Raw genomic sequence first — 12,116 nt, 5'->3', positions numbered from 1 at the left:
CCTTTGGCAGGAGCTTGGCAAATGATAACAGGAGAGACCTGAGCGTGCTACAGAACAATAAATATTTCCCCTCAGAGGGATCCTACAGGGGCAGCAACACTCAGTCCTCAGGAATCTTGGGGACCCTCATTAGTTTAAGGTCAGCCCTTTACACAAGGCAACCCCAGCCTCACTGAAGCAGTTTCTTTAACACCTGCAGAGAGTAAAACAACCCTGGCTTTAATTTGGGACAAACACTAATAACTCAGCCAGGTTATAAACCTCTGAGAAATAGCAGAGCCACAAAAATTGACCAGAATTAAATGTTCCTTGCTCCCCATGTCCCCTCTTGCCCCTCCCCTGCTCCCTTTATCATTGAAGATATTCTGCAAGATAAGCATTTTGGCAAGAAACACCTTTCCTCACTGAAATGAAACATTCACACTGGGAAATTCACACTGAAGTATTGCAAGATCATGATCCTTAAAAGCCTAAGATTCCCTGCCAGGGTAATACTTGGGAAAGTTCAATATTAATGATTTATATTTAATAGCAATAAACCCCAAATTAAGGTTACAGCAATCTTACACACTCTAAGACACCTCTGAAGTGCAAAATCGCTTAATTTAAGAGCTTGGCTTGCTGTTTGCAGACATAGCTAGCAGCTATAAGAAAAGAAACAACCACTAGAAATTAAAATTTCCTGAATTCTGGCTTTGGTGTGCTATGGAAGTCACCAGAATAGCCCCTGGAGCTGTGACTACCCTGGCTAGACCAGCCCCTGCTCTGGGAACTGCTCTGGCAAACAGCCCGTACTTGGAGCACTCAGACCATTAAACTATACAGGCAATATTGGGTGGGTAAATGCAGTTCTTACAAACAGAAGTAATCACATTTTTCCTTTTTAAACACAGTTCTCCCCCCTTATTAGTCAATCCCAGCAGTGCTCTGTTTGTATGGACGAGCTGCCTGTGTTTGCTTTCTCTGCCCTGCTTTCCCACATTACTCATTCGCCTCCTATTTAATGACAGATGAGGCTTTAAAGTATAGCTACACTTACCACTTACAAAGGCACACATTAGAAGAGATTTCTTACTACAATAGCAAAACATTCTAACATAGACACAGTTTGTAGCACCTTTGCTGATCATTTTCAGATAGATATACTCAAATATGCAGCTAAAAATACATGTTATATTTAGACATACACTTAAATACATAACGACTTCAGTTAATAATCATGCTAAGAGCTGAAGTTGTTAGCACTTAGTCTGGCTTAAACTTATATACCAGTAGAAATAAATATCTTCCTTTTCATGTTCCGTGTCTTCCCACACCATTACAATGTTAAAATATTTAGCATTACTCCATTCAGTGAAGCTTCTTTGCTCATCCTTCTTTTTAATGTAGTCATGGGCAGATATTTCAGTGCCCTCAGCTGTGTGGGTTATCGGCCCACCACTCTTGTCACTGGTGCCATGTGGATCAGTCCATGACTAATTTGCTTGATGTGAAAATCAATTGGGTTTGAGATAACACAAAAGACAACATATTCTCACGGCCTGTTCCTTGCCTTATCCACAGAAGAACAGCCATGCACGTAATTGCTTCAATAAAAGCAGTACAAATTTCTGCAGAGTCCACTCCCAGTTTATGATCTTTATTAACCTTTACCTTATGTATTTACACAACATGCACCATAATTGAACCCTCTCGCAGCACGTAAAATTGTGGTGGTTTCTAAGTTCTTACTTCAAGACAAGGGAATTCCTCTGCTCTGTGCCCAAACCATTGTACAACCAAGATGGAATCACCTGCTGCTCTCTTAATTCACTCCCTGGGTTTGTTTCATTGTTTTTCCCCCAGATAATTTCCCTCACTGTGCAAGTATTGTGCCCTGTTTTTACCTTTTCTCCCTCAGCTCCATGTATTGCAATCCCGTTATTTAAAGTGGAACTGATCCAGGAGCAGCACTACCGCAAGGACAACAGCATTGGGATGGAACAGCAAAATATACACAGAAGTGAAAATTATTTAAGCAATCAGTGGGGAAAGGTTAGCTGCTTTGCAAAACCAAGCGCTTAAACAGCAAAGCTCTGCCATATGATGAGACAGTCAAATATCTCGATACAGGCTCATTTCTTTTTATATAAAATATATAATATATATAATGTATTTAGAAAGAGATAAAGAGACGCGGAGCAGCCACCACCTCTTCGCCTGAGGGTAGAGCTGCCCCCCGCCCACAAAATGGTGGCCGCTCCCGCGCCTCCTGAAGGGAGATGGCGCCGCCCTGTCCCGCCTACAAAATGGCGGCGGCCGGGCTGTTCCGGCCGGCCTGTTCCGGCCGCGCAGAGGCGGCCGGTTCGTCTCCGTTCCTCGTTACACCCGGTCCCTGAGCCGACGCTGCCCGGGGGAACAGGCAGCCCGGTGCGTTGTCCCCTGATGGAACTGGGTCGGCTGGAGTACCTGCAGGCGCTCGTCACCGAGTTCCAGGTGACGGACAGCACAGGTAAGAAACGCCGCTGCTCCCTGGCCCTCTCCGTGTCGAGCATTTCCTCACACCCCCGACCCTTTTCCTTTTCCCTTGCAGAGGCCAAGGAGCAGGTGCTGGCGAACCTGGCCAACTTCGCCTACGATCCCAGCAACTACGAGTATCTGCGGCAGCTCCAGGTGCTGGACCTGTTCCTCGATATGCTGACCGAGGACAACGAGACCCTGGTGGAGTTTGCCATGGGTAAGGGCAGCCCCGAGCACCCTCCGCTGTCACCGGGGCAGGGACACCGGGCCTCGCGCTCCGTTTGGTCCCTAACCCGCCCCAAATGCACGCAGGGCTCCAAAAACAAACTCACACTGTGCTAATAAAGCCTCGTTTAGTGCAGAATGGGAGGGAAGTCAGAGGCAGGCGTGTCTTCCATGTCCTTACAGAGCTTAATGAAGACAGCCTCTGGAAAGGATTTTGGTTTTTTATCCTAAACACTACCTGATTAACTTTTTACTGAAATCTCTCCTGTAGAGAAGCAGTCATTAATACATAGATTTTGCCAGGTACGTTGTACACATCTATTCTGCTATTGGCAACTGGTTTTCTAGAATACTTACTTGACGATTTTAATAAATCTTTTGAGCAACTACTTTACCACGATTTTTCATGGTCTGAACATAAGCTAAGGGGCCAGATGCTGGGAGTGGTTCTGTGAGATGATACTAAATGGATTTTATTTTTAAGGTTTGTGGCTGCACCTCAAACTTCCAAGTTTCAAACATTCTGTGCTTCTTGGCTACTAACTCTGTTACTCCATTCTCTGGCTTTCTATAGCACCTGCAATAAACTGCTAGCTTGTGTCTTCCAGTAGGGATGAGTGGGTATTCCTGGAATCATTCTGTGGAAGCAGTTATGTGCAGCAGTAACAGTGCCCTCTAATGACACGCAGGAGGAGCGTGCTGGTGGAAAATTGCCGGAAACAATCAAAAACACATGGCCTAGGGAATCGTTAAGAATTTTCCATCCATACAGAAGATCTGGATGTTAGAAACAGGATGAGTGGTGAATTTGCATCACCTCAGACACTTTCCTCTTGCCGTTCCAGGTGGTCTTTGCAACCTGTGCCTGGATAAAACAAACAAAGAGTACATCCTGGAGGCCAACGGGGTGGAGCCCATCATCAACTGCCTGTCCAGCTCCAACGAGGAGACCGTGGTGTCGGCCGTGACCACGCTGATGTTCCTGACGACGCCACGGTCGCGCGCGCAGACCACGGCGCTGCCCGTGGTGGAGTGCATGCTCCGCTTCTCGCTCTCGGCCAACACGCGCCTCAGTAACCTGGCCTCCATCTTCCTGCAGGACTACTGCAGCCCTCCGCAGGTGGAGGAGGCCAGGAACCTCAGCAGGCACACAGCAGTGGGCATTCCTCTGCCCAAGGACTGAGCAGGGCTGTGGAGAGGGGAACCTCCTGCTGTTCTCACTTTCTGCTCAGCAGGTCGAGAGCAGCATTAAAGAGGGGAGTTGGTCCCACCAGTGCTGGTGTTTGGTTAACAAACAGGAAGGAACAGCACTAACACGGCAGCTGGGCCAAGCACACAGCTAAGCCTGCAAATATTTAAAATAAAGCAGGTCATGGTTGCACATTGGAAAGTGCTTTGCCAAGTGCAGCTCAGCACCCAGCTTGCACAAACAACCCTTCCCAGCAACGAGGGGTGTTCTGCTCGGGTTATTGGACAGAATTACATCCACTCCAGTTCCTGGCTAGTTGTGCTACACCTCTCCCCTTCAGTGCCTGTGACAAGTGATGCTAAGTGTCAACTCAAGTCACTGAAATGTCACAGAAATGTATTCCTCCTTCAGAGAAAGGAGTTTCCCTGCCCTTGCAGTTCACAATCTCTCCATCCCTATGGCACTAGTTATGCCCTCCTCTAATCATGGCTCAGACAGCCAGCTACGGAATCACTACATAGGGCAGGCTGTAGCTACTCTAGAAATGAAGTGGAAAGTTTGTCTTTTATTACCACTGGTGAGAAAGGTGAAGTAATTAAAAAAAAAAAATTTAAAAAAAAAAGGAGGGGGGGGTCATGGCAGTCCGGCTCATGAGAACAACTGTCTTGTAAAAGCTTCAGTTAATAAAACATTAACTTAACTTAAATGCTGTGTAATCATTTCTGTGTGAGAAGCACACGGGCTAAGAAATCGAAGCCAGCCTTGTCTCTTTTCATTATCAGCCATGAGGCAAGAGAAAACCCAATAACCAAGGTGGCTAAATCGATAACAGTTAAAAGGTTTGACTGTTGAGCCCAGTGCTTCCTGTCAGACACCTACACTGGATCTGCTCCCATATGAGAGCCTTCTTCCTCTTTTTCTCTCCCCTCTGCCCCCAGAGAGCACAAACCAAACAGGAGTGAGGTTAAACACACACAAAAATCCAACCACAGCTGCTTGTAGTTTATAGTTTCTCTTCTCCAACAGCAAATATTCAAAACACTACAGAGATTAAAAGTGCAGAGCAATCTTCCAGAAACCCAGAGCGCTGTGTCTGACAGGAGCAGCTCATTTCTTCTCTGGCTGATCCCTGCAGTGACGGTGCCTCCTGGGCATGGCAGGGGGTGGGCTGGTTGTTTCCTGGCAGTGGGAAGAGCACGGCATCCCCTTCCTGGACTACTGCCTGCGCTTGCTTTCCAGGATGGCCTTCCAGTCGTCGGCCCAGGAATGCAGGCACCGGCGCGGGGCTGGCAGCTGGAGGTGCCTGTTGTGGCAGCAGGTGAACAGGATGTGCTCCCAGCTCGGGTTCGGCTCCACACCTGTGGGAAGGGGGAAAAGCTGGAATCATCTCAAATCAGCTCCCCAGCCAGCAGCCAACCATGGAAATGCTGTTCAAACCTTGGATGGTGTCCTTGTCATCAAACAGCAGGTCAGCAGCCACCACAGTCTTGTCTCGGGTCAGAATAATCCGCTCCACAAACTCGGGTCCCAAGTGTTTCTCTACCCACTTATACTGCAGAGACAAGGAACAGGAGAAAATCCTGCTGTGCTCTCAGTTTGCACATCACTCCTGTCAGACCAGCCCTAATAGAGCAATTTCTTCCCCCTGTAAACCTTATCTGTGTCTAGGAATCCCCACATGGAGACTGGCTGCAGCCCAGGATGCTGATTAAACCTGTTTGTGTGACAGCCTTCACTCAGCACTGCCCTGGCTGTGCCCAGCTGTTGAATTTGTGAGCACTGGCTGCTTGCCCAGAGCACATGGGTTGGACCCATCTAAGTCATTCTAGTGATCAAAGTCCCCCCTTCCATTCTTGTACCACAGGGAAAAAGGATTTATTCCAACACTACAGCCTCCTCCACACAGCACTGACCTCTTCTGGGACATCTCAGGCTCCAGATTTAGACTGAAGTAGGTTTTGTTGGTTGGTGGTTCTCCAGAGTAGAATCCCCTGGGAATACCCCATCCCTGTGGATCACACTACAACAGTTCCTTTGCTGTCACCTGCTGACACAGCTGGTCCCAGCCCAGCCTCAAGAGCCCAGGGCTCATGTGCTCCACAGCAATTCTGGCACCATGTGGCACTTGGAGATTCCCTGTCCTGAGTTACTGCTCTGTGTGTGAGAACCTATCCCTCAGACAGGGATTGAGGGAAGCCTGGCAGCTAGAGCAGCTACTGTCTCTAGAAAGGAGTAGTTCCAACTTGGGTAATATGAAACAGCAAAGCCTTGCAAAAGCAGCATTAAACACAATAAAAACAATTCTCTCCCACCTTTTCCACGATGCAGTGCTCATATTTCCGGAGAGGGCTCGTGCAAATGAAGACCTCAGTACTGAAAAGAAACAGCCTTTGTTAGCAGTCAGGGGAAAGTGTGTTAGATCCTGGAAAAGGGCTGCAGGGTGCAAAGTGTCCTTACTCCTGCATGTGGAGCATCTCCTGCACAGCTTCCAGGGCTCCTGGAATTGGGTCCAAGCTTAGGAAGAAGCCAGGTGACTCATAGACACTGGCTACCTTGGCCTGCAGGAGACAGAGGACCATGAGCAGTGGTTGTGCTCTATCACAGCACCCTCCAGTCACCCCTGTGTAACAGCCTGGTGCTTCCCCCCAGCAGTGAATTATAAAATTTCTCACCTTTGTGTTCTGGGAAAGGTCCAGCTTGGACACACAAGGAGAAGTCACTTTCTGGTGGCTCATGAGGAGGCAGAGCTGCCCCTGGCCTGGCTTTGCTCCCACAACCAGCCCCAACCCACTGGAGTCTCTGGGGGGCTGAGGGATACAGAACTCCCACCCCACCCCTTCCCAGCAGGTGTCTTTCAGCTGGCTCTGATGAAAACCAAAGGAACAAATTCGAGGCTTCTCCTCCTCTGTCACATTTGGCTGAGATTAGCTGAGGGCTCAGGAATTCACTGGGGAGGGGTGGGCAGACAGAGGCACTGCCCATCAGCCTCCTTCTCCTTCAGAGCAAACAGGGTACAGAGGTGACCGTGCCAATGGCCAGACCAGCACAGCCACACCTGGGGAGAATCCCTTCAGCAAGAGGGAAAGATGAGGATGAGAGCACTGGGAAAGCTCCATGTCTGTTGCTTTTTGATGTTCAACCACCTACTTCAAATATTGTTGAAGGAGCAGGCGGCCTTGGCTCCAGCCTGGATGGAGCTGTTCCCCTGAGGTCATGGGCTGGTGAAAATCTGCTCCAAAGAGTCTGAGACTGCAGCAAGAAGTTCACAGGTGATCCCTGTGCTTCCCCAAGAACTTTTGGCTCTGTGAGAGGTGATCTGTGCACCCCATGAACCCCATCTGAGCTGGGTTTGAGGGTGCTGTGGGACACTGCTCCCCTCTCTGGCTCAGCACTGGGCTGAGCTCTGTGATTAAAAGGGCTTTATCCCTTTTGCGTCTGCACCTGCTCTCAGTGTAAACTTGCCTTCCATACAGGCAGGTGGGATGCCACACGAACCAGAGAGGAAGTTAATGATAAACAGGTGGTGAAGGAGGTTAGCTTGAAAGGTAGAATCATTTTTAAGGGAATGTAAATAGAAAAGAAACAATATTTCTGGAGGAGCAATGTTATCCCAGGCTAATGTAGCCAAAAATGGGACAAAAAAGTATTTAATATGATACAGTACAGTGGTATCTTTAATCTCTGAAAGGAAGAGCAGTATTTCCAGGGCAATTTCCAGCTAGGAGTGTCCTTCCAGTCCCTTTTCTTCTTAATTTTTACTGGTAAGACATTTTCATGCCTTTTATTATTAGAAAATTTACTGGTTTGAATCCAGCTCTGGTTAGTTAATTTTAAGAATTGCTCCCTGACCTATTCAGTGGCCTGTGTTAAATGATTGTTTCACAGCAGGTCACAGCTGAGGGGTTTTCCCATTCCTTATCCCACATCCCATCATGGCAAAGGACCCACAGCAGCACCGAGGGCTGAGGCCCCTTCCAGGCCTAAGTTTCACCTTCAGACAGAGAGGTTAAGCTTCCAGTATCTCTTTACCCTGAAACACACAAATCTTAACTTCCTTGGGGTCACAGTGAAATTCAGAGGTGGCAAAGCAGCATTATTCCACAAGCATCGAAGTCATACATTCCCATGCCACTGAACAATTTGGAAAATTCTTAATTCTTGTTTAGTATTCTTCAAAGGCAGGCTGCAGCCTTTGCTTAGAAGTGTCCAGCTCTTTAGACTCCAGCTGAAGGTCTCCTTGCTCTATATCACCAGTGGAACAGCAACAAAAACCCATTTCAATTAAGCAGCGGTGAGGAAGAGTGAGTGTTAAGCCAAACTCCCAGATCCTGAAGCTCACTCAGTTATCATCACCTACAAATACTCATAAATCAACAGCCAGAAAGCTGGAAGCACTGCCTGATTTCACATGCTGATCAGAAGAGGTTAAGCAGCCTGTCTAGGTTCAGACATGGCAATCAGATCTGCCCGGATCTCTGTTTCCATGCAAAGCCTCCCTGATCCCAGCAACAATTCCCTGGAGCTCTTCCAAGGAGATTGAATTACAGACTTGGGGCTCATGTCTGAAAGCTCTTTTATCCTTCAGCAAGACACCAGAAACTGGCAAGTTTCCACCACATCACAAAAAAGTCTGGCTTTGTTGGAGAAAGAAATTTGATTTGATGACTCTTGGAACCAGAAGCCATTTCCTCTCATAAAAAAGTGACTAGAAAAAGAAAGTAAAACCATTTTCCTTCCTCACGTTCATGCCACCAATGCTGAATGTTTCCTTTTAACTTCCGTTAGTAAGATAACAATTTGGATACAAAACTGGCGGGACTACATCTGTCCCTATGCTTTCCCGTTTGCAGGGCTTCAAAATAATTCCAGAAATTTTTACCACTGGTGGGGATGTCGAATCCTTTTCTTGAAACTGCCTGGGGTCAAGAAACATGGGGATAAATCCCCACCAACAAAATGGCCATGCACACAGGAGGGGAGGTAGGCAAGTGCAGTGAAAAAATCTTCAACAAAATTAAATGGATTAGAAGTCCTTCTAAATAAAATGGATTTACAGTGCGGAATTAATGATCAACTTGCAATCAAAACAGAAACAAAAACAAAGTAATGACTTAAGTTTCAAGGGGGAGCTGCTCAGCACCAGCTAAGCATGAACACCACTCAGGAAGAGGTTGTGACAGTGGTCACAGGGGTTCTTGAATGAGGGGAGAGACGAGAATGTTGACTCCATGTTCAGAAGGCTTGATTTATTATTTTATGATATATATATATTACATTATAACTATACTAAAAAGAAATAGAAGGAAAGGTTTCCTCTCAGAAGCTAGCTAAGAATAGAATGGAAAAGAATGATAACAAAGGCAGCTGGCTCGGACAGAGAGCGAGAGCCAGCTCTGCTGTGACTGGTCACCAAATCCAAACATCCACAGGAGCCCAATCATGGATCCACCTGTTGCATTCCACAGCAGCAGACAACCATTGTTTACATTTTGTTTCTGAGGCCTCAGCTCCTCAGAAGGGAAAAAATCCTAAGAAAGGATTTTCACAAAAAGATGTCTGCGACAAGAGGTGATGCATAAATCGTCATCACAGCACTTCCCAGGCCCTGCCATGAGAATATCCCACACCCTGGAAGTTCATGGACAGACACAGCTGACACCTGCCACAAAGAGACACCCTGGTGTCCAGCTGACCTCCTCATGTCCAGCTGACCCCCTCCTTTCAGCACTGACAAACTGCAGGCTCCACTTCCCTGCATGGACTCATGGCCCCACAAACTGCCCTGTGTGGGCTGCTGGCTCCTGCCAAAGCTTTCCCTGAAGCTGGAGCCAAGGAGAGACTTTCCCCAGGGATTCTCCTGTCCCACAGACACTCTGTAGAGCCATAGCAGAACAAACAAGGACTCTGTTTTTAAATGGATGGGATTTACATAAAACCCAAAGGAGCCTCACATCTTTAAAACTATAACTTTATTGTTCTGCCAAAGATACCTGAACCAGCCCAAAGCTCCAGATTACTGAAGGAGACAGACACACAGCACAGCTCCATAAAGCTTATTTCCTTAGGAAGTCAGGCTAGAACAGCAAGATAAGAGCTTTCTGCCACTGCTGGTGTGCTGGGATCCAAACCAGTTATCTGGTTATTTCATTGCCACACCTAAGGTCTGGGGAGGAACAGGATGAGCATGAGCCAAATTAGGGAATGAGGATTCCAGAAATAGAACAAAGGGCAATTTTCTCATAGATCAGATTGTAGGCCTTCCAAAAAAGAAAAAAATAAAAAGTCATGACCCCTTGAATTACTTGCAACTTTTTTTGTTGTTGTTCACAGGATTTGATTAAAGAATACTCATTTAAACAAAAAAATCATGTTTGTTTATTCAATGTAGTAGCCAAATTTATGTCTACTGACTATATTTACAGGTTTCTGCTTCCAGTAACTTTTGACCATCAACAGTCATTGATCTGAACTCTGGCAGTTTGGACCCTGTGGAAATGCTGACTGGATCCAGCACTCCTGCCCCTTACTCTGATGCAGGAGCCTTTACCTCACTATGGAAGAGAAGTGAAATGAATGTGAATTGTCATTTCTTAGCAGTAAAAAACTCCCAGGCCCAGTACAGGATCTTAAAATGAGCAACTACTTTCTCAGGGAAAGTGTTCAGCACAGCCTGGATCAGCAGTTTCCTTAGAGTCCTGTAAGGAACTTGACTGGCCTGTGGTGACCAGAAGGAAGGGTGAAGTCTGGATTCACAATATTTCTAGTTTTGTGTTTCATGCAGCCTTAATTTGTGCACTGATAATCAGTGACTTCTTCCAGGATAGCCAGCCCTTTACAGAGGGATGTGTGTGTAGAAATTCTGCCATCAAACCATTCACTGAAGCATCTTCTTCTTTACCTACTCATGTTCTTGCTCTTGCTTTGCAGCAGAACAATAACTTAAAGCTCCCTGAGCGCTCTGCACATCCTCACACTGCTCCACAGCAGGACAAGAACTATATGTGTTCTATCTGAGTTTGTACAGAATGAAATCCTGTATCCATATTCCCTCTGCATGCCCTGACAAGCTGAGTGCACAGCAAGTAAGAGATCAGGAATAGCAGGAGAAAGCTGGTGGAACACCCTCCATCCATGCAAACTGCTGCTATTTTTAATGCTTGCTAATGAGTGAATGAGTAACAGAGAGATCTGCAAGACAAAATTACAAATACTGTACATCCAGACTTCACCCTTCCTTCTGGTCACCACAGGACAGTTGAGGACTCTGTAAGGAAATGGAACAGATGCTGATCCAGGCTTGCTGAACACTTTCCCTAGAAGTTTATTGCTCATTTTAAGATCATGTACTGACCCTGGGGTTTTTTACTACTAAGAAATGACAATTTCATTTCCCTCCTGTCCTACAGAAAAGTGCAGGCTCCTGCCACTGGCTGATAGACAGGAGTGTTGGATCCAGTCAGCATTTCCACAGGCTCCAAACTGCCAGAGTTCTGATCGATGACTATTGATGGTCAAAAGTTCCTGGAACTAGGAACCTGTAAATACAGTGAGTAGGCATGAATTCGGTTATTAATTACATAAACAAACATGATTTATTGCTTGAATATTCCTTAAACAAACCCCATCTAGACAAAAAAAACCTGCAGGTAATTTAAGGGTTTTTTTTAAAAAACTCTGGTCCCACGCTGAGCTTTGCAGAGCCCGGCGGGCAGGGAGAGGTTTCCAGCGGGGTGGGGAGGCTGTGCTGGCCCCGCAGCCGCACTCACCGCCAGGTCCTCCCGCAGGCTGCGGTACTGCTCCCGCACCGAGAAGCCCCGGCGCTCCTCCAGCTCCACGCGCGGCTCCGCCGGGAAGCGGGCGCGGAATTCCCGCAGCACGGCGCCCTCGAAGTCGGCCAGGACCCCGTCCATGTCCAGCAGCACCCGCAGCGGCCCGGCCGCGCTGCCCATGCCGAGCCCGGAGCCCGCTCGCCGCTCCCGCAGCGCCCCCGGTCCGGCACGGCTAGAGCGCTCATGCATATGCATATTAGCTACGTGAATATGCATGAAGGGGCGGGGCCGAAGGCCCCGAGGGCAGCCCCGCGTGGGAACAGGGCTGGGCTCCAGCGGGAATAGAGCAAAAGCCCACAAAAGCCACCCTCGCCACCCCTCGGAACCCCGCGGTGGCGCTGCCAGGTCCCCGGCCCGAGGAGAAAGGAGCACAG

At 47.6% G+C, this 12,116-nt stretch overlaps 2 protein-coding genes across 2 annotated transcripts; one reads left to right on the top strand and one right to left on the bottom strand.

Annotated features, from left to right (window-relative positions):
* Positions 1 to 2,283: 2,283 nt before the first annotated feature.
* Positions 2,284 to 4,619, top strand: ARMC7 (armadillo repeat containing 7). The gene is made up of 3 exons (XM_066565662.1): positions 2,284 to 2,491; positions 2,573 to 2,716; positions 3,570 to 4,619. Exons 1-3 carry the CDS (start codon positions 2,425 to 2,427, stop codon positions 3,905 to 3,907), a joined length of 549 nt encoding a protein of 182 aa, XP_066421759.1. The 5' UTR covers positions 2,284 to 2,424; the 3' UTR covers positions 3,908 to 4,619.
* Positions 4,620 to 4,909: 290 nt separating this feature from the next.
* Positions 4,910 to 12,110, bottom strand: NT5C (5', 3'-nucleotidase, cytosolic). Its single transcript, XM_066565657.1, has 5 exons — positions 11,680 to 12,110; positions 6,371 to 6,471; positions 6,226 to 6,286; positions 5,351 to 5,465; positions 4,910 to 5,271 (listed from the first exon to the last, which is right to left on the bottom strand). Exons 1-5 carry the CDS (start codon positions 11,956 to 11,958, stop codon positions 5,129 to 5,131), a joined length of 699 nt encoding a protein of 232 aa, XP_066421754.1. The 5' UTR covers positions 11,959 to 12,110; the 3' UTR covers positions 4,910 to 5,128.
* Between the last annotated feature and the right edge of the window lie 6 nt (positions 12,111 to 12,116).

This window comes from Molothrus aeneus, chromosome 25, assembly GCF_037042795.1.
Source record: "Molothrus aeneus isolate 106 chromosome 25, BPBGC_Maene_1.0, whole genome shotgun sequence".
NCBI lineage: Eukaryota > Metazoa > Chordata > Aves > Passeriformes > Icteridae > Molothrus > Molothrus aeneus.
This window is presented reverse-complemented; position numbering and strand designations above follow the sequence as displayed.